This window comes from Aotus nancymaae, unplaced genomic scaffold (genome assembly GCF_030222135.1).
Source record: "Aotus nancymaae isolate 86718 unplaced genomic scaffold, 86718_ANA_hifiasm-v0.15.2.pri h1tg000003l, whole genome shotgun sequence".
In the NCBI taxonomy this organism is placed as follows: domain Eukaryota; kingdom Metazoa; phylum Chordata; class Mammalia; order Primates; family Aotidae; genus Aotus; species Aotus nancymaae.
The window spans coordinates 64,531,622-64,552,451 of record NW_026988414.1 but is presented as its reverse complement, the minus strand read 5'-3'; the positions used below and the strand labels follow the sequence as shown (position 1 = coordinate 64,552,451).

General features: G+C 38.5%; 1 protein-coding gene across 5 annotated transcripts in view; it reads left to right on the top strand.

Annotated features, from left to right (window-relative positions):
- Window positions 1-20,830, top strand: part of KDM4C (lysine demethylase 4C) — a 390,541-nt gene that overhangs the window by 308,106 nt on the left and 61,605 nt on the right. For 3 of the 5 annotated variants that reach the window (XM_012451384.2, XM_064381825.1, XM_064381830.1), the window contains 2 exons: window positions 16,003-16,188; window positions 17,718-17,822. In XM_012451384.2, coding sequence (XP_012306807.2) covers window positions 16,003-16,188; window positions 17,718-17,822 — 291 coding nt within the window. The remainder of the gene's footprint in view (window positions 1-16,002; window positions 16,189-17,717; window positions 17,823-20,830) is intronic. The other 2 variants (XM_012451385.2, XM_012451386.2) reach the window with 1 other exon arrangement.

The following is a 20,830-nucleotide window of genomic DNA, read 5'->3' as shown; positions in this document are numbered from 1 at the left end:
AATTATGTAAACTTATGATGAGAAATTTTGTGTCCACTTAAAATTATGTAAGAGGGCACATAGTTTTTCAAAATTTTGTCTACTTCTGGTTTATGAAGAATGCTGATTTGTAATCGCACAGTGATTACTAAATGTGGCTTTGCACTAGAATTGCTTTGAGGTACTTATCAAAAATACAGATTTTTGGGCTCCCAGTTAGATTTATGAATCAGAATTTCTGGTTGCATGGCAAAGGTGGACAGTATCTTTAGCAGGATTCTCTGATTCCTAGTGATTTTGATGCAGCCAATCCTGAGACCAGTGTTTGGCTCCCCTGTATCCACTTGCTTCTCCTTCCAGGCCTGAAGCCCCTGCTTTGTCTGCCTGGGAAGGACCCTTGAAGTGGAAAATGATAAATCACCATGGGTGGGCAGGAGCCATGGGGCCAAAAGTTAACTGTTGATGTGAACCCTGGAATGAGAACTAGGAGAAATGCTATGTTGTTCATTCACATTTAAGGGAGCATCACATTCTCTCTTTAACTCATCTCTTGCTGTTTCATCCTAAAATGTGGCATTTTTGAACTCTTCTTTAAGAACTTTCAGTTCTTTATTACATTTTTCTATACTAGTATTAGTATTGACCCACAGTCTGCTTAGGATCATTCAAAAACGTTGATTTTGAAACTATCTGAATTCCAAAATTTGAGCCTGTTAAAATTCAGAAGCAGTCATTGATTTCTAGCTAGCTTTCTGGATCTTTTAATGATAAAATATTCCTTAAACATATGAGGTGTGGCTATCATTAGATAATATGCAATAGTCTGAAAAGTTTTCTTAATGGACTAAATTTGTTACACATTACTGGAGGTGCATTGTCTTTCTGTATTCCTTCTTTTAAGTGAGAAATTTGTTGCCATTTCCTATGTCTCAAGATAAATGAACTAATTTAAAATATTTTCCACGCCTCATCTGTCCACTCCACAAGCTGTCAATGGGCTTGGATTGGAAACTTGCATGCCAGCAGTCCTGAGCCAGGAGTACTGTTATTTTGAAAAAAAAAAAAAAAAAAAAAGAAAGAAAGAAAAAAAAGAATGCCGTTTCCATAGCAGCTTGGAACTCCTTTGCAAGTGTGTTTTCACGTTCTTGTAGAATCTGGTAAGAAAGTCGATATTTTGTCCAGCTTTCTTAAAGCACATTTGCTTGACTTAAATGAAATCATTACTTTTTAAAAATTGAAGTGGTGGGGGTAAATTTTCAAGAATTGACGAGAAAAAAGGTTTAGATGAGTTAAAAACCAAAGCAGGAAGGAGAAAGAAAAATATTGGAGCTGCTAAAATTTGGAATTATAAAAATCAAAATCGGAAAGTGTCATTTTTTTTCTAGATAACTTTCTAATTTACCATGTTTTGTGAGTTGAATAGTTTTAAAAAAATAAAATTGTAGAATCTTCACAGGTTCATTTTTTTTTATAGTCACTTGAAGTCATCATATGTTCCTCTATCGCACATTTAAGGGAAAAAATATATACAGAGCATCACAGTGGCACACAACTTTGAGGCATTTTCATCTTCTTTTGTAGCAGGATCAAGTTCTTCACAGTACTGACTTAGTGGTATTTGTAGGGAGGCAGAGCAACAGAAATAATAAGTTGGAAAGCATTTTTACTGTCTCTGAGATTGTATAGACGGGTTTCTTTTGGATTTTCTGAATTTTTCTACTTAATAATACATTTTAATGAGTCTTTGGGGGAAGTCATAACTTCACTTCACTGCTTATCACTGCAGCCTGCTTACATGACACAATACTCTTGTGAGGTATAATATGAAAATCATCTCTGGTTAAAAGTGGATTTTGGCTTTTAGCCTAACACTGAGCAAATAACCTTTCCAGTCCAAGTTAAATGTTCCCATAAGCTCCTTAAAACCAAATTTTCCTTGTTAAAAAAAGTCACTGTGTGTAATTCCCAAAGGGTAGGGTTATGGAAGTACTTTAAATTGTACTTTAAAAAACAAACAAACCTTGCCATATTTTGCTGGCGCGGCCTTTCTTTTGCTGAGATTTGGTGGGGGCTGCTTTGCTTGGTTTGGCATGAGAGGTCAGAGTTCTCCTGAGGGAGTTTGAGTGGCCATCAGATAGTTTCCATTCCTGAGCTTGAACTGTGGCTTAAAGCAGAGTGCAGCTGCCTGCCTACCCATGCCAGTGTGTCTTCCCAGGGGAATCACTGCAGAAGCCCTCAAGCCTCATCTTTATACTTGATTGTGACCTTGTTGCTGTCCAATGCTTGAAACCCCTAGCTCTTTCAGCTCCCTCATTACACAGGGCTAGGCTTTCTCTGGTTTCCCTAATAGGTTAGCCTCAAGGTAGATGAAAATTTGATACATGCACTTATAACCTCTTCAGAGCTTCCTGTTGGAACTTGACAAGTAGATTCTTTCTCCTAAATATTTTAACAAATAGCCTTTAAAATGACATTTACCTCTTCTAGGACCATTTTTGACAGTAGCATGTAGTAGATTTATTTTTATTTTATTTGAAAACATCATTTGGGGTTTTATAGAAAAAAATAGAATATTTATCTCCACAGCTTGTTATCAGCAGGGAGGATAGGCATTCTTGGAAAGATGGGAGGTTTATTGGTAGAAAGATTCAAGAAGCTATTTTGTGATAAAGGATTTCTTTGCACTTTTTCATCTAGTCAAGTAAATTGCTTGTGGGTTCTTGCTAAAAAAAATAATCCCTCTGGTGCTACTTTTAATTTGGTCAGGTTTAAAGTGTTTTCAGAAGGGTTAAGCTTCCCTTGCATTAGTGACTGGTGTGGTCAAATGAAGGAATGACTTTGGTATGGGCTGGATGTGTTTATAATTGACCTCCCCATAGAAAGTTCAGAATTTCAGAATAGTCAAAACCATAACACCATTTCTACGTGTCTGTTAGATGTGTGGTGTCTCCTCCTTCCCTCAACAGGTATAGCATTCTAAGCATGTTTATCTCTGGCTCACGTTGTAAGAATATATGTTTCCTGTGATTTGTTCAGTGTGTCCGGCTGTCACTTTCAAAAATAGGTACACACCAGAATATCAATCCATTGTTACGATTTTCACATGTGGCTACTGAGAACTATACTTTTCTTACAAGGGGAAGAATGAATTGAACATCCTATTCATGTCCATTATATAAGTTTGCAAGTGAAAATATTAATCCCAGTGGAGCATGGAAGCGTTTTATTTGCAAGTGGACCATGTTGTGAAAAAACCATTATAAAGCCTAAAATTTGAGGAGAACCCCCCCAAAACCTCCATTGCTTGGGGACTCTATTTTTAATCTGAGCTTCTGTTGAGTGCATGAATATTTCAAATGAACCTGAGCAGGTGACTCTTTCTTCCGCTGCTATCGGATGGTTTTCAATGAAAAGTTTCTTTTGTCACTATCATAAGAATGGCTTTAACCCAGTACAAGTCCAGAGTGAAGGTCTGAATTCACTTGGGAGAGAGGTGAAAACCATGTGGAAGATTTTGGCAAACTGGATAAGCATAGGCAATAAAAGAGAAAAAAGATTTCGGCACACTTCACACAAGTCTAGTAATAGAAAACAATAATTTTTCCACTCCATTACTATAGATTTTTTTTAATAAAACACTTTATACTTAAAGTCATTTAAAGAAAGAAAGAGTTTTTCCTCTAGGAAAAGGCAGAAATAAACATTCCCTATACTTTGAGAAATATGTTTTGGCACAACTGTCTAGTTTCTTATCTTCTGTTAAGAGTTAGATGGATGTGCGATTTTAGTTAATGTATTTAAAAAAATAGTTTACTAAACATGGCTACAAAAACAAAATACTTCAAACTCCTACCCAAAAATCCTGAATCTGACAAGGAGATTTTTTTCTTTCCATAAAAAGAAATCTGAGAAACATAGACTGGGAATACTGAATTCAGCCTTGGTCATCACACATGCTAAGAAAATGGGAAGCAAGGCTTGAAGAATGAGCACATCAACCTATGACTGGAAAGACATGGGCAGGAAAAGTCACATTGGTGCTGAAAAAGGCCTGACCAGGGAACCTGGTAGAGATTAGGTTGAGAAGAAGGGAGAAGAGTTGGTGATGCTTGTCCCGACGCAGGTCTCAGACCCTGGGCCCCGCACATGCTGCTGCACTGCTTCCTGTAGTGTTACTTGTTTAATGTCACATACTTTTTTGTCCCTTTTTCATACATACCCTTGATAACTGAGGTGATGTGATTTTTTGACTGGATCTTATACACAAGCTCTTTGGCCTTTTGCTTTGGCAAACAGAAGAACTGATGTATTACTACATTGTGTTTCGTATTACTACATTGTGTTTCCTCCTCCTCCTCCCCCTCCCCCTCCCCTCCCCCTCCCCCTCCCCCTCCTCCTCCTCCTCCTTCTTCTTTTTCTTTCTTCTTCTTCTTCATCTTTAAAAGAAAATAGTAGAAATGACTATTTTTGTGATGCCATTTTTTGTTTAGAAAGCACTTCTGTATCCATTATTTCATTAATCCCCACAGTGATCCTCTGAAGTCTAGCTGTGGAACCTGAGGCTGAGAGAGACATGGTAACTTGAGTCTTAGTGGGAGAGCTGTGACTCCCACACATTCTCCTTTACTCTGCCAGGTGGGGGTAAGGGTACTGAGTTAGCCTGAAAATCTGCTCTGATGTCAGTGAGCATATCATGAACCTTTATTACATATTACCTTTATTACATGTAAATAAAGGTAACCTTTATTACATGTTACCTTTATTACAAAAAGCTAGAATCTTTGAACTCTTCTTTCTCTGTCCTCATTTTGCATTAATCTGATCAGGGCTATTTGGATAGGATTCCAGGGAAAGAGGTTTTTCTTCATAATTTATCACTGAAAACTCCCACTTTGGTCTTACAGTTGTAGCACTAAAATATATATGTACTTACACTTAGACAGAAGCACTTTGTCTTTTACTGCTGTGAAACTTGCTAGGCACTTCTTGCATGGGCTTCTTATTGAGACACAGGCATCCATAGAGAAATGGAGGTGCAGGCATTCCAGGATGGACTGGGTAATCTTCATCTTTCAAAAAAGTTCTGGAGATGCTAGAAGACTACACTTTAGCTTTGTTATTGCCAGTGAGCCAGAACATAAGCGGTACATGTCTTTTAGAGTATGAACATGTTCTTGCACACATCTGCTTGAGTAACTGACTGTTCTGTTTGAAGAGATCTCATAGAAATGGAATTTTTAAATATTGAGAAAATTCCATTAAGAAATAGAGGGAGAATGAAAAGTGCATTATAAAAGCCATCCAAGAATAAGTACAATATGGCCTAGCATCCGTAAAATATTTACTTTTAATTGAGCTAAATTTTTTGAAATGAACTTTTAAAAGTTAATGTTCTCACTCTTTGGCTAAAGAGTTAATTGCTGGGCTTGTCTAATATCTGTTTGGAGTTAGTCAGCCAATTTTTCATGACAGAAAAAAATATTGTAGGTAATGTAGATGAGATCATGTTACTTCCATGAAGAAAATGTGCATGTTTGGATTTACCTTACTCCTCTTTTGTGGCCACACCTCTTTTGAGGACCTGTTTATGTTTAACAGGAAATACAGGAAAATGAAGGGTAGAGCATGGTGTTATTGATTCACTGTGAGAGTGAATCTGTCACTTCTGAGTCTGAAGCAATATAATAAATAAAATAGCTCTAAAGATAATCAGGGTTTATGCTCTATCTATTTTCATTATTATTATAAAAATCATAATGTAATAACACACAAAAAGAAAAAGGAAAAATCAAGCTTCCCCTAATTGCAACATAATATTCTTCATTTTTGCTTATTCATTTTATCTCTGTTCAGGTGCGTGCCTGGTTATTGTTACTATATTCATGTAATTTATGATACAAGCTTCTCATCTGGCATTGGATGGTTGACATTTTTTATTGTTCTTCATCTGGGTTTTGTTTTTGTTTGTTTGTTTATTTATTTATTTATTTATTTTTGATTAACAGATGTTCAGTGTTTTCTCATAACATCTGGGTTTTTTTTTGTGTGTGTGTGTGTGTCCTGGACTTCTTTGGCAGTTTTTGGTAAAGCATATGGATCTCTTCTCAGAAAAATACTTCTAAGCATTTCAAATGCATGAGATTACAGAGGAAACAATTATATTGAAGTACAGTTATTATTATAAAAATTAGTTTGTACTGTAGCAATCTATTAATGCATTAAGAAGATGTACTTAGTTGTATAATGTCTAAGTAAATAAGCACAAATATTTTGAAACTGTCTATGAATCTGAAGGTAGAGGATAGGGAAGTTGAGGAATTTGATGCCCCGTGACCGGTATCATCTAGGTGAAAGAAGAGGCACGGCTATCTTTAGAATGTGAGGACTTGGGCCCTGGTTGAAGAGAAGTAATGTTTTAAAACAGATTCATTGAAGAATAAGGGCAGCATTATTTACCTTTTACTGTGTATCAGGTACTGTGCTAACTCTTATATGTGCTATTTTTTTAAGGACAACTTCATGAGAAATAGGTGCTGAAGTCTATCCAGTGAAGCAACTAAGCTTAGAGAAGTTACTCATTGTTCTAATCACAAATAGATCGTTGTAAAAATATTGGCCATTTACTTGTCCTCAAAGGAAGTCGCCCAAATAATCCAGAAGCGATATCCTGAGGTAATACAGTGCAAAGCCACATGGTGGCAGGGTTAGGATTCTGGCTTTAACCAGAGCCTGTTTTACTACCTTTTGTCTATTCCTTAAGTTGGGAAAGGTAAAAGGAATTTTTGAGTGACTTTAAGGGCCACTTGAGATTGGAAACCCTAAATTTATCTCATCTAGAAGACGAATCCACAAACTCACTCTTGGGTGATTTTTCTCCTGTAGCAGCCATGTCAGATACTTACATAGAGGAAGGTGGTGATTGGCTGCTGCAGGAGAAGGGATGGGCTCTGAACTGGACAGCCTGTGTCCACGCAGAGGAACCATATCCTGAGTTAACTCTTCCCATGACTGCAGTTGTCTCCCCAGGAAAGGTACTTCCTTTGAAAGGTCACCTGGGACATGTCTGTACTGCACTGACTTTATAGCTTTTCATCACTGCTTCCTTAGTTTTATTTGGAGACACAGTGTGTGGATATTTCAACTCAATCATAAATTTCCTCAATGTGGGCTGCTGCTAGCATAATTGAAAGACAAGAGGCAGAGAGGTTGTGGCAGGCCACAGACAGAACAATTCATGGGTGACAGTTTCTATTAAGGGTCAGATGCACTCAGGGGCCTTGGGATAGCTTCTGGTGTTCAGAAAGGAAGAATACCCCAGCGTAGCAGCTTGTGTAGTTATCAAAGAAAAATGATGAGATCTTTTTATTGTTCCTTTTCCCAACCACTCTTACCAAGGTAAGTATACTTAGCAGGAATGTCTACAAAGGTTCATTTAAACTGTTAAGAAATGCCTGGGGGAAGTTGGACAGGATAGAAATTCTTGAAATTCACTTGTGGGACACAATTTCTTATTGCACATCCATGAACCAGAGATGGCTTTACTGTTCCATCCCAGTCCTCATAAATGAATATGTTTCAATAAATATACATGAAACAGAGATTTGAGGAATTGTATACTAGTCTCTGAAAAAATGTCAGCAAACCACAACTGCAACCTTTCACACTGTTGGATATTTGCACTGCCTGAGAACAAATATTGCTAAGGATAATTAGTTCTTATCTTTATCTTTTTTTTTTTTTTCTCAGCTACCTTTAGGCCTTCGGGCCCAAGGCCAGAAATAAATAGAACATGTCTACTAGTCCTTGCTTCCCTAATGCCAGTAGCAGATCATATCTGATATTCAAAATAAATAAAAATTATTATTATTTTTTTTGCTTGTTCTTGTAGCAATAGAGAGCTTGTAAGCTGGCCTTCCTAAATTGTGCCATATGGGAAAATTATGTGTCCTTTAATTTAACCAACGTGAATTCAATCATTAAAGTATTATGGTTTCCAACATTAATTCAGAGAGATCTAAAACTAGGTAAGTTGAATAGAGTTAAGAAATTCTTCTAAGTAATAAGTAATTAGACAAATCTGGATACATTTTTATAGGGTGGAGAGCATACACATCAGTGAACTCTAACAGGGTACAATTGTATCACAAATGACCGAGTGACTTTTATTAACCAAATAATTCAGTAATTCTGAGTTCAGCTAATAAATGCTTTATGCAATGAGAGTAAGGATTTCTGTAAACAGTAATTTCAAATAATGAAATTTCCTTTAGGAAATAGGTGCTCTTTAATAGGAACATAAAAAGAAATAAAAATGCAAATACAGAAGTACTTAGAAAACACTTATTTTGTGGTTAGGAGGCCTTTCTTTCCCCACCCATCAGGTGAAAGATGTTTAGTGGCACTTAATAAGTATTTAGAATAAAGCTCTCTATATGCTATAATTGTGTACCCCTTTTGCTCTTTTAATTTGAAATAAAGGATGGAACCCAAACAGGCTACAAGAGAAGTAAAAATAGGAAGTGATTGATTTTTTTCAACATACGTAACATTGCTTATTTTGTGATTCATCAGCAAATGCTACTGCATGCTATCATCGAAGTGCTTCTTTCAACATGAGATTGTAATGTTGCCTTTAATATTTAATTTCTTTGCAAATGCTGCTTTTATGTCTGTGTTTTCTAGACAGCAAAGGTAGTTAAGTGCAGAGGGAAGCACTATTTTCTGCTAAGAGGGGGTCTAGAAAAGAAGGGCAGGAAGCATCCAGAGGCTGGCCTGTTTTACCCACAACCTTCTCACCTCTTCACTTCTGTCTGTCCGGGCCATGTTAGTTTTGCAGTTTCGGTGACTTCCCCTTATTCCTGTGCCAAGCTAGAATTCACAACTGTAAAGTCAGACAGACAACTTTGAAATACTACATATTCCCTACCTCGGAGACTCCAGGAGTGTGGCGCTTGGTCAAGGTCCTCCTCAGATACTTAGCTTGTATACTGTGATAGGTGCCTTTAATAAAAAGGCAGGTAGAATTTTTTTAAAGGAGCTAAAGATGGACAAAGAGACATGCCTGATCAACAGGCATTTCCAGTTAAAGATTATGCAGATTTTCTGGGTGGTCTGGTCTGCAGAACTGCTTGATTGCCTGAGCCTTAACCCAGAGCCACTCAGAGAATTGTAATAAAATAGTAGTCCTAATTTCCACCTAAAAATTAGCTGCTACTACAAAGCCATCGTGAGTTTCTCACCTGGGCAAGTGAAGTCTGTGCCAGAGTACAGTCCAAGGTCTTTCAGGATCCTGCCTTTTCAGCCTGCCATCCCTTGGCTGTGCTCATACTTCCTGACTCTGTTTTGGTCATGGTCTTTTTTTTTTTTTTTTTTAACCTCTGAACTTTGTTACTCCCTTCTAGATGTTTTTCCTCCTTCTTTATCCCACCCCCACATGTAGTGGCTGAAGTCTGCTAGTCCTTCAGGATAAGCTCACAGTCCACCTCTTCTTGGTGGCTTTCTTAGTCCTTTAAAAATCCTGCTGGGCAGCTTCTCTGAGCCATGAGGCAGGCCCTGGGTCCCTGTGGCTAAAGTCTCAGCCTGTGAGCCGCATGTCTGCCTGTAACCCTCCAGTGCAGCATCTGACCTGGTGCCAAAGCGCTGCACGCAGCATCTAAACTCCAAGAAATTAATTATAGAAAACTTTGAGAGAAACTCTATTTTTGCCTTATTATGAGTTCTTGGGAGCCATCAGGATGGAATTCATCCAGCTATGACTGGTCACAGTGACTCTGGCCTTCAGTTCAGAGTGGTGCAGAGATGAGATGCCTACACTCTCCTGCCACATCATGGACTCCCTTATGACTTGAGTCATCAACGTAGAATCATACCTGCTTCCTTGTCCTGTATTTGGTGCCCCTCAGGTAGCTGGCATAAAGTCCATCCTGTCTTGCCCCTCTTCTAGATCTGCTCACTAGAATGGTTTGAACGCTGAGTGGAGGTAGGTAACCACCTGAGGCTCACATGCTGCCTCACCTTGCCCTGCCAGTCCAATCATCTTTTAAATCTAACAGGGCTTTATCTTTCCTATTGTGATTATGGCTGCGCAGTTTTTGTTACAGCTATTTTTTCATACCAAATTAAGCTCCTTAAATACAAGGATTGTGTATCTTTTTCATTTTTCTGTCTGCCTTTGCATTTTGCAGAATGATCTCACATGAAGATATTTAGTAAGTATTGAAGTGGCTGAAAGAATGAATTACTACATTATATACATTAAGAAAACATTCATTAAGTTAATAGCTGTTTATGTGTATAGTCAGTGTCCTGCTACTTGGCTTAAAAGGTGCTTCCAAAGGATTCATACTTGATCTTCCTTGTGATTGTCTGTTGATCCAAAATAAAACAAAGTATGACTGTGCTGTTGGTGTAGTACTTTTCACAAGTCATTTGTTAATTTGTCGGTTTGTGTCTGAACTGCCTTGGCCTTTTCAGTTCTGGAATTCTTTTGTGATTTTTATTTAACATTTTCTCAGTGCCAGCAGTGACTCCTTAGCCTTATTTTGAATACACGTAGCCTTATATCTGATCCCTGGCCACCTCTGTCCATTTTTTTTTTTTAGCTCTGTCTCTTGGCCTAGCTGAGCTCATCCCACTGGCCTTTCCCTGCTACTTGACTTCTCTTAGCTTTCTCACCTTTTGCAGGATGAATCTCACCAAACAAAAAGCCATGAGATAAATGGCTTCTGATACCTCTCATAAATAAGGATTTAATTCAACATACTTGACATCATGAGCCATTTATTTTAATGCTCTGAACTTGGAGTGCATAAGAAATAACTTTTTTGGGAAGAGAGACAGAGGACTTATCATGTTATGACCTGTTGCTTGAATATGCAGGATTTGTTTTATCATATCATTCATTCGTGGATGAGCCTGCATATTAATTGCTGCCTCTCACAAAACAGCCCAGACCCTGTGGTGTCAGTGCACTGGGGACCTTGCTTTTCAATGTCCTCCATTTCCTTCCCTCCCTAGCCGCTCTTTAGCTGCCTGGATAAATTGATTTCTCTTTGTTAAACTCCTCTCTCTTCTCCTTCTGAATCTCACTCTCAAATGGCTGTTGTTCCATTCTGCTTTTTGTTGTGGCTACATGTCTCCCCCACTAGACTATGCTCCTCACTGTAGAACTCAGACTTCCCCTGTGGTAGCCAGTATTGACACATGAGGGATTGACTTAATGAATACTAATGAGCAGAACATCAATCTTACAGGTAGGGCTAAAAATCAGAGGATTCTATTATGAACCCTGTATTTAAGAACTTGGAGCAAAGTGAAGGTTTTAGCCTCAGTCCTCTGACTTGCCTGCAACAACAGTGATGTCCGTTGTGCCCAGCATTGTTCCCTGTTTGAGCTGGGAATGTTAGCTTGCTGTGTGGTACTTAGAAAAAGTGTCTTTAGGAGCAAAAGGAAAAAGAAATTAGCTAATGTGTCATTATCATTAGCCTATGACTTGTTTGATCGGGAAACCACAATTAAAAAGCATTCACACCTGTTTTGGAATTACCTGCCTCTTTGTGTAAGAAAAAAGAATCATAAAACTGGCAAAACAACAACAAAATAATAACACAAATCATATTAACAGGAAAAAGGGGGAAGGAGATGGGCTTTGAACCTCCAGCTCCTTCACAGCTCATCATTTCTTGATGCCCTTTGCCAAGCTGGATGCTCAAGGAAATCTAATGATACACAAAGCTTCATTGCTAGATACTTCATTACTTCCTCAATCCATTAGAAGCCTTAATGGCCTATGCCACTGGAATAAGTATGGAAATCCAGTCCCCCAAGAAAGTACAGTGCTCTATAAATCATACCCGCCTGAGGATTCTCTCAACCCTTGACACTGAAGAGTAGATTTTAAAAAAAAAATTGCCCTTCCTTAATTCCCTTGTACTAGAAGCTGTCAGCATGAGTGACACCTTTTAAGTTTTTAACTCTGTAACCTCATGGTTCTCAAAGTATGAGCTGGGGATCAGTAGCATCAGTATCACTGGGAACTTGTTAGAAATGCAAATTTAGTGGCCCCACCCAGATGTGCTGGAACCCTGGGGTGGACCAGAGCCATTTCTGTTCTTGACATCAGCCTTGCCAGAACTGTCCTGTCTGAGATACCCACTAAGAGCTTTTGTCTGGGCGATCAGCTCCCTGGAGTCTAGTGCTCTTTAACCTTCTTTCATTCCCCTCCCTGCAGAACACACACTTTTCAATATTATCTTTTAATATTATTTTATTTTGCAATTTTTATTTTTTAATGTATTGTATATTTTTATACAGAAACTCCATTTGTCTTGAGGTGTTTGGGGATTGATTCAAGGTTTTTTCTACTTCTCTCTCCAGCCTTGACTCTCAGATAATATAGGAGCTCTGCCCTGGCGTATTATTTACTCTTGTTTTCTAGTAATTCTCATGGCTTTATTCTGAAGGCAAAATCAAGGCCAGCGTGATGGCTTATGCCCGTAATCCCAACACTTTGGAAGGCCAAAGCAGGCAAATTGCTTGAGCTCAGGTGTCTGAAACCAGCCTGGGCAACACAGCAAAATCCTGCCTCTAATATAAAATTTACAAAAAATTATCAGTGTCTCAGTAGGCTAGGGATGGAGAAGACATTAACTAGCCCACCTATCCTACAGCAGTGTTTATCAAATCTCAGTATGCATAAAGATCTCTTTTTTAGGGGGGATTGAGGGAGATGGAGTCACCCAGGCTGGAGTGCAGTGGTACAATCTCGGCTTACTGCAACCTCTGCCTCCCAGGTTCAAGTGATTTCTCCTGCCTCAGCCAACCAAGTAGCTGGGATTACAGGTGCCCACCACAATGCCTGGCTAATTTTTGTGTTTTTTGTAGCGACAGGGTTTCACAAGGTTGGCCAGGCTGGTCTGGAACTCCTGACCTCAGGTGATCCATCTGCCTCGGCCTCCCAAAGTACTGGGATTACAGGCGTGAGCCACCACACCCGGCCTAGAGATCTTTAAAAACATCATGTTAGAAACATTCTGAGTAGCACTGTTTTAAAATAATTACCTCATGTTGACCCAGGGTTTCCGTTACTTTTAATTATGATTTTTTCGTGTGTGTGAATTCTTGATTTGGGGTGGCTCTGAGGCTTTAAGGCTGAGAATTATACTTACTCCTTTGGTATCCTTTGCATAAAGGATATTTTTTGCCAAACACTTATTTTGGATGAGGTCCTTATCTACTTTGGCTTCTCTTTTGATTTAGTTCCACCTGTTTCCCGTGGTCTAGGAATTCCATAAATTTTCTGGTCCTCTGATGGCACTGTCTTTTGTCAGTGCTGTTATGGCTTCATCCTTTTTCCTGTATAGTTATGTAGGGGTTGGACCAGGATAGATGGTAGCAGAGATTGAGTGTACCATTTTGATCCAGTTCCACTTTGCTTTTCTTAAAGCTTTCTTCCCTCTGTTGTCCCCAGGCATGATTCACTGTACCATGCCTATTCATGTTATTCTAGTTCCATGGAGCATTTCATTCCTGCTTCTTTCATATCACGTATTTGTTGTAACATTCTTAAGTGCACGTAGTTATCTTTAACCTACTAGATTCCATTTTGTAGCCCTGGTATCTGTGGTCATCAAATTCCAGAGATTTTTTCAGCCAGGTGGAAAAAAACCAGTTTAGCAACAAGCAAATGAAAATGGGGATCTGAAATATGAAATACTATGTTAACTATCTTACAGGTAACATTCGCAACAGCTTCTCTCATAGGTTTTGTGGGGTTCTCTGTCTCTACAAGAACCTGTGTGATGTTTAAGTTAAACTTCTCAACTCTGAATAAACATCTTGCAAAGCATTGAGTTATAATAGTTTACTGTTAGGTTGACTTTCTAAAGATACTGTGGTTCTGTCCTTAGAAATCACCACTTCTGGTCCTCCTGGAAGGGGGCAAGTCCCTTCTTAGATTCCAAGGATTGAATCCTCTCTGGTCACAAGTGTATTCTGTCTTCTTACCCCTTTTTGGTGAGTCTCAGTTTAATGAGGAAGTTAATGGTGACAGAGGTTGGGAGACACCAATGCTTTAATGAGTTAAGTCACAATACTCTATCCTACTCTTAAAAGGTCTTATTAGGAAAATAAGACATAATTTCACCTCTCATATACCTGTCAATATATTAACTTATTCAAACACTGACCTCTATGTCATATAATTAGGCTCTTAAAAGATTGAAAATGCCTGGGCCTCCTGATAGGAGTGTCTGCTTTTATATCTGCCATCGTATTTCAAATAATTGGAACTGACAAAAAGATGCTAAAATACTAAGAGTTACCATAAATGTATTGAAACTGATAGCATGGATTGCCAAAGAGATACCAAGATAGAATATTAAATAATGCTTTTATGCAGATTATGATGTCTTTTTAGTTTTATGGTTCTGTGTATTTGTGTGTGTGTATATGTGTGTATGATTTTTTAATCAGCTAAGCTACACCCTCAACCTCCACTTAAAAATGCTTAATTGTACATTGAATCTATATGTATAAGGAAGCCACATAAGTGTCTAAAGTGTAGGGCCCTTATGTGTACTAGTGAGAAATAACACTTAGACCACAAAGGGCCTTTTATAAGCTTTGCTCGTCCACCTCATGCTTTACCCCCTTTTTTTTTTTTGAAGTGACTTGGAGATAAAGAGAAGCCTTTAATTATATGAAGGATATTAAGTATAGTGGTGGTGACATGAGATTCGTGTTGTAAAGAATCACTCTGGCAGCTTTGGGCAAGACAAGTGGAGATAGAATGAAATAAAAGATGGAGATACCCGTTGGGAGTCCATTACTATGCTAGGCAAGACACCATGGGTGGAGGCAGTGGCAGTTGGTATAGATGGTAGGGAGAGATCGGAGTAAGATTAAGGGAGAGAATCTGTAAGATTAAGTCACTGGTCAGACGTGAGGACAAAGAAAACTTGGAAGTTAAGTGCACATTGATTCTTGCAAGCCTCTGATAAAGTATTAGTCTTCAGAGGGGGTTTAAGTACCTTTATTTTTGCAGGAAAGAAAATGTACCTGTAAAAGAAGAGCACTAACATTTGATCAGATTTCAGACCCGTTTTACTCTTGGGAATGAAAATTTGAGCTTTTGATCATTGTTTCTTTTGCTTTCCAGTTCTGACCCTATGTTGTTGTACAACCATTTTTTCCTAACCCTCCAGTATTAGTTCACAACTTACATTTAGTGAAGCTATTTGATTTTCTCTATCTCTCATACCAAATGTACTGATAATGTTTAGGGCTAATTGTATGCAATTTAATTTTTGAATTGTGGTAATCATTATTGCTGTCTTTATTTTCATCGTCTCTTCCCTAGGCATCATCAGCTGTAGATATTTAACCAAATTATGCCCTTTGGGGTGATTTTCAATTTTCTCACTTTGGAAGGCATTTGTTTTTTTTTTTTTTTTTGTTAGTCATGAAGGGTTCAGATTTGGATTATTAAGCACTACTTTCCACATTGGACCATTTAACACTTTACATTTCCTTGTCATTGGAAAACTTAACTTGTCCCTATGCTGTTTGGGTGTTTTGAAGGCCTCATCTAATTTAAGAAAGAATGAGCTGTTCTCCAAACCCATATTCTATTTCTTGATGCACAGAAAGACCTGCCATACAGGAGATAAAACAGAAGTAGTTTCAGCATTCATGGATTGTTTATGGGAGCACCTCTGGGGTCTTTTCCTGAGCTCTGTGCCTGCAGGAGCTTGTGCAAAAGTGTTTGGCTTTCCTTGCTACAAGAAATAGTTAAACGTATGCCTGGTAGTCTGTAACCGTAGCAGTATGTTTCCTTTAAAGTAAGTACATTACATTGCCACAGATGCTGTCACCACTAGGGCCCCTGGAGGGTCAGGACTTGTTGATGTAATCAGTTTTGTTTTGTTTTGTTTTTCTTCTCCAGTAGCTATTATTCTGTAAATTGTGGAAACTGACTGGATTACAGAATGTGAATTGATGTTCTTCTCTATTTTAACCCTCCAGAAATGCATCTTCTGCAGACACCGGGTTAAGAGGGTCTCTGGAGCCTGCATCCAGTGTTCCTACAGTCGCTGCCCGGCCTCCTTCCATGTCACTTGTGCCCATGCTGCTGGGGTACTGATGGAGCCTGATGATTGGCCTTATGTTGTGAACATCACATGCTTTCGACATAAGGTCAACCCCAATGTGGTAAGATGTGCTCTCCCTTCTTCAGTGCTAAGACTTTATCTGTATTTTCTCCTGTTTTAGACTACCTCCCAGACATAACATTCTTCTGTAATGTTACTCATTGTTTACCTGTCTAGATCGTGAGTTCCTTGAGGGCAGGGATTGCACACTATTATTTACTGGTAGTTGCCTAGGACCTGTCAATTGTCTGGTGCACACTAGACACAATAAATCTGCATGAGCTAAATGAGTGAATGAACAAATGAATACAGAAAACTCTTTATGCCCGTTCTGATGTTGGATCTGTACACAGGGCTGCTGAGTTTGGTTGTACATGTCGTGCACTGCACATATCCAGGGTGAGAGTGAAATCATTTCTGCGAGGGGATCACCACCTGAGATTATGTAGTGAACAGTCTATGAAACTGTACACTGTGGTCTTGGGGTGTTATTTTATTTCTTTTAGAAGATACACAGCAGCAGCACAGTAAAGGAAGAGGTAGGAAGGGCAGGAGCTTTTGGGACTCTGCTGCCTTAGATGGGATATGTGAGGGACAGCCTGGGGGCCCTGGAAGGAGTGAGGACAGTCTCATAGAAAAAAATAGAGAAGTAGAGGAGAAATACAGAGAACAATTTTTTTGAGCTTATTTTCTGAGAAAAGAGTGTTTGCAACCAAATAATGTGAATTTAACCATAATTGCGTTGACCTGTCCTTGGCGAATAAAATCTTTCCTCTGTTTTAAATGCTTAGAAATATTATTACAGTGTAGAGATAGTTGATATGTCTTTGTTAACTTTCCAGTTCACCATGATTGTTTTTGGCTACTAAATAGGAGGCTAAAGCATTGTCTAGATGCTCAGCTCTGCTAACTTGCCACACTTTGTTTTCCCTGAGAGACTTGGCCACAGGCTATTAGCAGCCTAACATGCTTGTCCTGTGTCCCTAATAACCTCTTGTGAGCAGCCTGCCAAGTTGTCAGCATTGGCTTGTGGAGTCATACACAACAAATCTCCCAGCTCTTTGTAATGCTTTCAGCAACTTCCATTGACATCTTGAGAGATATTTGATGTTTGTGGGCTGCGGCTCTGTGCAGATGTGAGTGAATGCACAAATGTACAAAATGATGTCACTGACTGTCACATCTGTTTTATTTGTCTTATTTTTCCATTGTTTTAGGTTCTAAGTTGCATACTCATTCATACCTTTTCCACAGTTTCTTGAGTTGATGTGCTTTTTCTAAGAATAGTATTGTGTATCCAGTAGAAAATACATTTTAGTAACTTTTAAAAATATATAGTAGTAACACATTACATGACTGTGGTGCCTTGCCCTTTACAGTGTGCAGTCAATAGCATTACCTCATCAGAGGATTTATATGAATGCGTTTTGAGATGTGAACAAGGTCTTGACCTCTGAAGTCAGAGTAGTTGGTGTTCACACTTAGATTCTGCCAGTAACAGATTGTGCAACCCTGTGCAAGTTCTTATTTCTGAGCCTCAGCTTCCTCATCTATAAAACATGGGATCCCACCTCACCATGTTGTTTTCAGTTCACAGCACAGAGTAAGCACTCAAAAAATGAAAGTTGTATTGCTACTACTGCTTCTACTACTGCTGCTGCTGCTGGTGCTACAATCTTATGTGAACTGGGCCACGTGAGTAGTGTTTTTCCTGTTTGGAGGATAAGAAACCCAAGTTCAGAGTGCTTTAATTCCTTGCCCGAATAAATGCAGATAATGAGTGGCAGGTGCTGGAATGTAAATGGCTGTTTAGCGTATACTCTATTATTTGGCAAATTCTAAATCCCAAACCTCACATGGTGCTAGAGGTGTTCATCTGAAGCTTTGCTGGGGATCATACCTACCATTTTAATATTCCAAAGCCCTGCGGTTACTGATGATTATATTGAAGTTGCTATTAAAGAGATCCAGGTGTTTAATCAGGACCTCATTCCTCTTAACTCTGATGTGTGGTTCAGTCAGGTTTAGGTCACTAATGTGTTTCCTAAATGATGATGAAAAAGACAATATTTGACTTTGAGGTGATTTAGAAAGTACTGTCTTCTACAGATCCACTTTCAGCTTGTTATGCTTTGTAAAGACTGGGGAAAACATCGTACAATTTACGTGAGGCCGTCTTTCTCAATGAGGGAAAAATTTTCGTGTTCATAAATTGCCTTTGCTACATCTTCTAGGGGGAAGCACTATTAACACTGTATTTCTGAAGTATATTTCTAGTAGCTATTACTTATCCGTTCTTCTCCCATTAGACTCCAAGTATGGAATCCTCCCCAAAGTGTTTGGGAACTAACCAGAAGGAATTTATAGGATCTGGCAACTTTGGTTAAGAACTTTATGATTTGCCCCTATTGCTTTAAATGTTCTTTCCTTATCAAGCGTAGAAAAGTTCAGATTCACTCAAATATTTCTCTTTGTGTAAACTATGAATGCTAAGAGATATGCTTCTTAGAGCAGAAACTGTAGTTTGTCTGTGTTCTCAACTATGCCTTGATTATTTGAAAGTAATGGGCAATTGCTGAATCATAGCAGTGAAAACTGTAAAATAAAGTTCAGGCTAACTTGGCAGCCTGCCCCGGTTGTTTTGCAGAATAGTGGAGGATGCCTGTACAATTTAGGTGAAATGAAGTATAAACCTACTCTTGCTTGAATAGAATCTCCATTTTTACTCATTTTAGCATTTTTGATTCCCTTATTTTTTTATTTCTCCCAATTATTTGCTATAAAGCATTCAAAAGGAACATTTTAAGGAAAATTCTGCTATTCCAAAAAAGTGTCATACATTTTTACTTTTTAATTAGTTTATTTTTAAATAGTTCTCATTATGTTGTTCAGGCTGGTCTCAATCTCTTGAGCTTAAGAGATCCTCTAGCTTCAGTCTCCCAAAGTGCCAGGAATATAGGTGTGATCTACTGTGCCTAGCCAATTATTTTAAATATATGAGCTTCTTCATTATTATTGAGATTTGGGTGTAAAGTTATTTTGAATAAGTATATAAAATTCATCTGGTTTATTAATTCTCTATTCCACCAAGCAGTAAGCAGAGTTTATAGTTAGAATAGGCAGTGTTTGAAAAAAATAGGGTAAAAATTCTTAAAGATGGAAAAGAATATGTCACAGGAAGTACACAGCTGAGCCCTGTTATTTCAACCTAAATTTTCCCATGTGTTTCCCAGCATTTTTGTTAAACACCTTTTTTGAATGTCACTGCTCTTTCAGATGTAAGGTCTCCTTCATGTGTGCACATGAGTGTGTGCTCATCTGTTAGTGTGTGTCGTCATGCTGTGCGCTTTACCACCCTTTGCCATGATTCATTATAACCTATTTTCTGGCTATATTTCCAAAGATTCCATTTGGATATATTCCTAACACAATTATCTGAGTGTTGCACAGATGTTTGTAAGGAAAAGACAATACAATAAATAGTAGTTATGAAACTAGAAGGCTTGGAAACATTTTTTTTCTTCAAAGCCAATAGTCAACTACCTATAAACCATATACTGCTGCAAAATACAGCACCACACTGACCATCTCACACTTAAGTAAACTAGACAGATGCCCATGGAAGGGATGGTTGAATGACAGCAGTGAGAAGATGGCATGCAATGTTTTTTCCTGGCAAGTTACTTAGTAAACCTTCATATTAGGTTAGAGTAATCTGCATATTTAGTGTGACAGCACCAGAATCACTTGTACTTCATTAATTCACTGCAATGAACCTGGCCTCTTTATACATCTTATATAAGGTACATAGTGTTTTTTCTTAGTATTCTTTCCTCTAGAATGGTATGACAGTTGTATTCATAGATTTAGAAACCTTAGAAGTTGTGGCTGTTAACATGAAGACAGATACCTAAAAGAGAGGAAGAACTTTTACAGAGAAAACACCTGGTTAATTTATGGATTTTGTATATGTTTCTTTTAGTATCATTGTAGCTAGGCCATAAGGACAGGGAATACTTGTTGTTGTTTTGTCTTTTTATTTCTATCAACTAGCACTTGGCTATCCATAGGAGCAGCTTGGTATAAATTTGTTAAAATAATTATCTGATGCTAGGGAATGGGATTGGTGGAAAAGAATGAGAACTAGTGTCTATTGAGCATCTTTTATGTCAGGTATGTGTTAGGTATTTCACATATGCACCAGCAGTATTTTTTGTGTGCATAATGGAAAGCAGGATGGGTAGAGTGGCTTCTGTATTAGCACCTCCTGTTTTAGAAACTTGTCTAGGATCTTGTTATTCCACCATCTGGCCCTCTTCCATGTGTCTTCCAACATTCATCTCAGTAATACAACTGAGTCCTTGCTCAGCACTTACTGAATGTTTTTTTGTTTTTTTTTTAAGACAGGGTCTTGCTCTATTGCCCAGGCTGGAGAGCAGTGGGGCAATCTCAACTCACTGCAATCCCCACCTTCTGGGCTCAAGTGATCCTCCCACCTTGGCCTCCCGAGTAGCTGGGACTACAGGTGTGTGCCACCATATCTGGCTATTTTTTGTATTATCTGTAGAGACTGGGTTTCACCATGTCTGGCTAATTTTTGTATTATTTGTAGTGACTGGGTTTCACCATGTTGCCCAGGCTGATTTTGAACTTTTGGACTTGAGCAATCCAACCACCTTGGCTTCTCAAAGTGCTTGGATTAC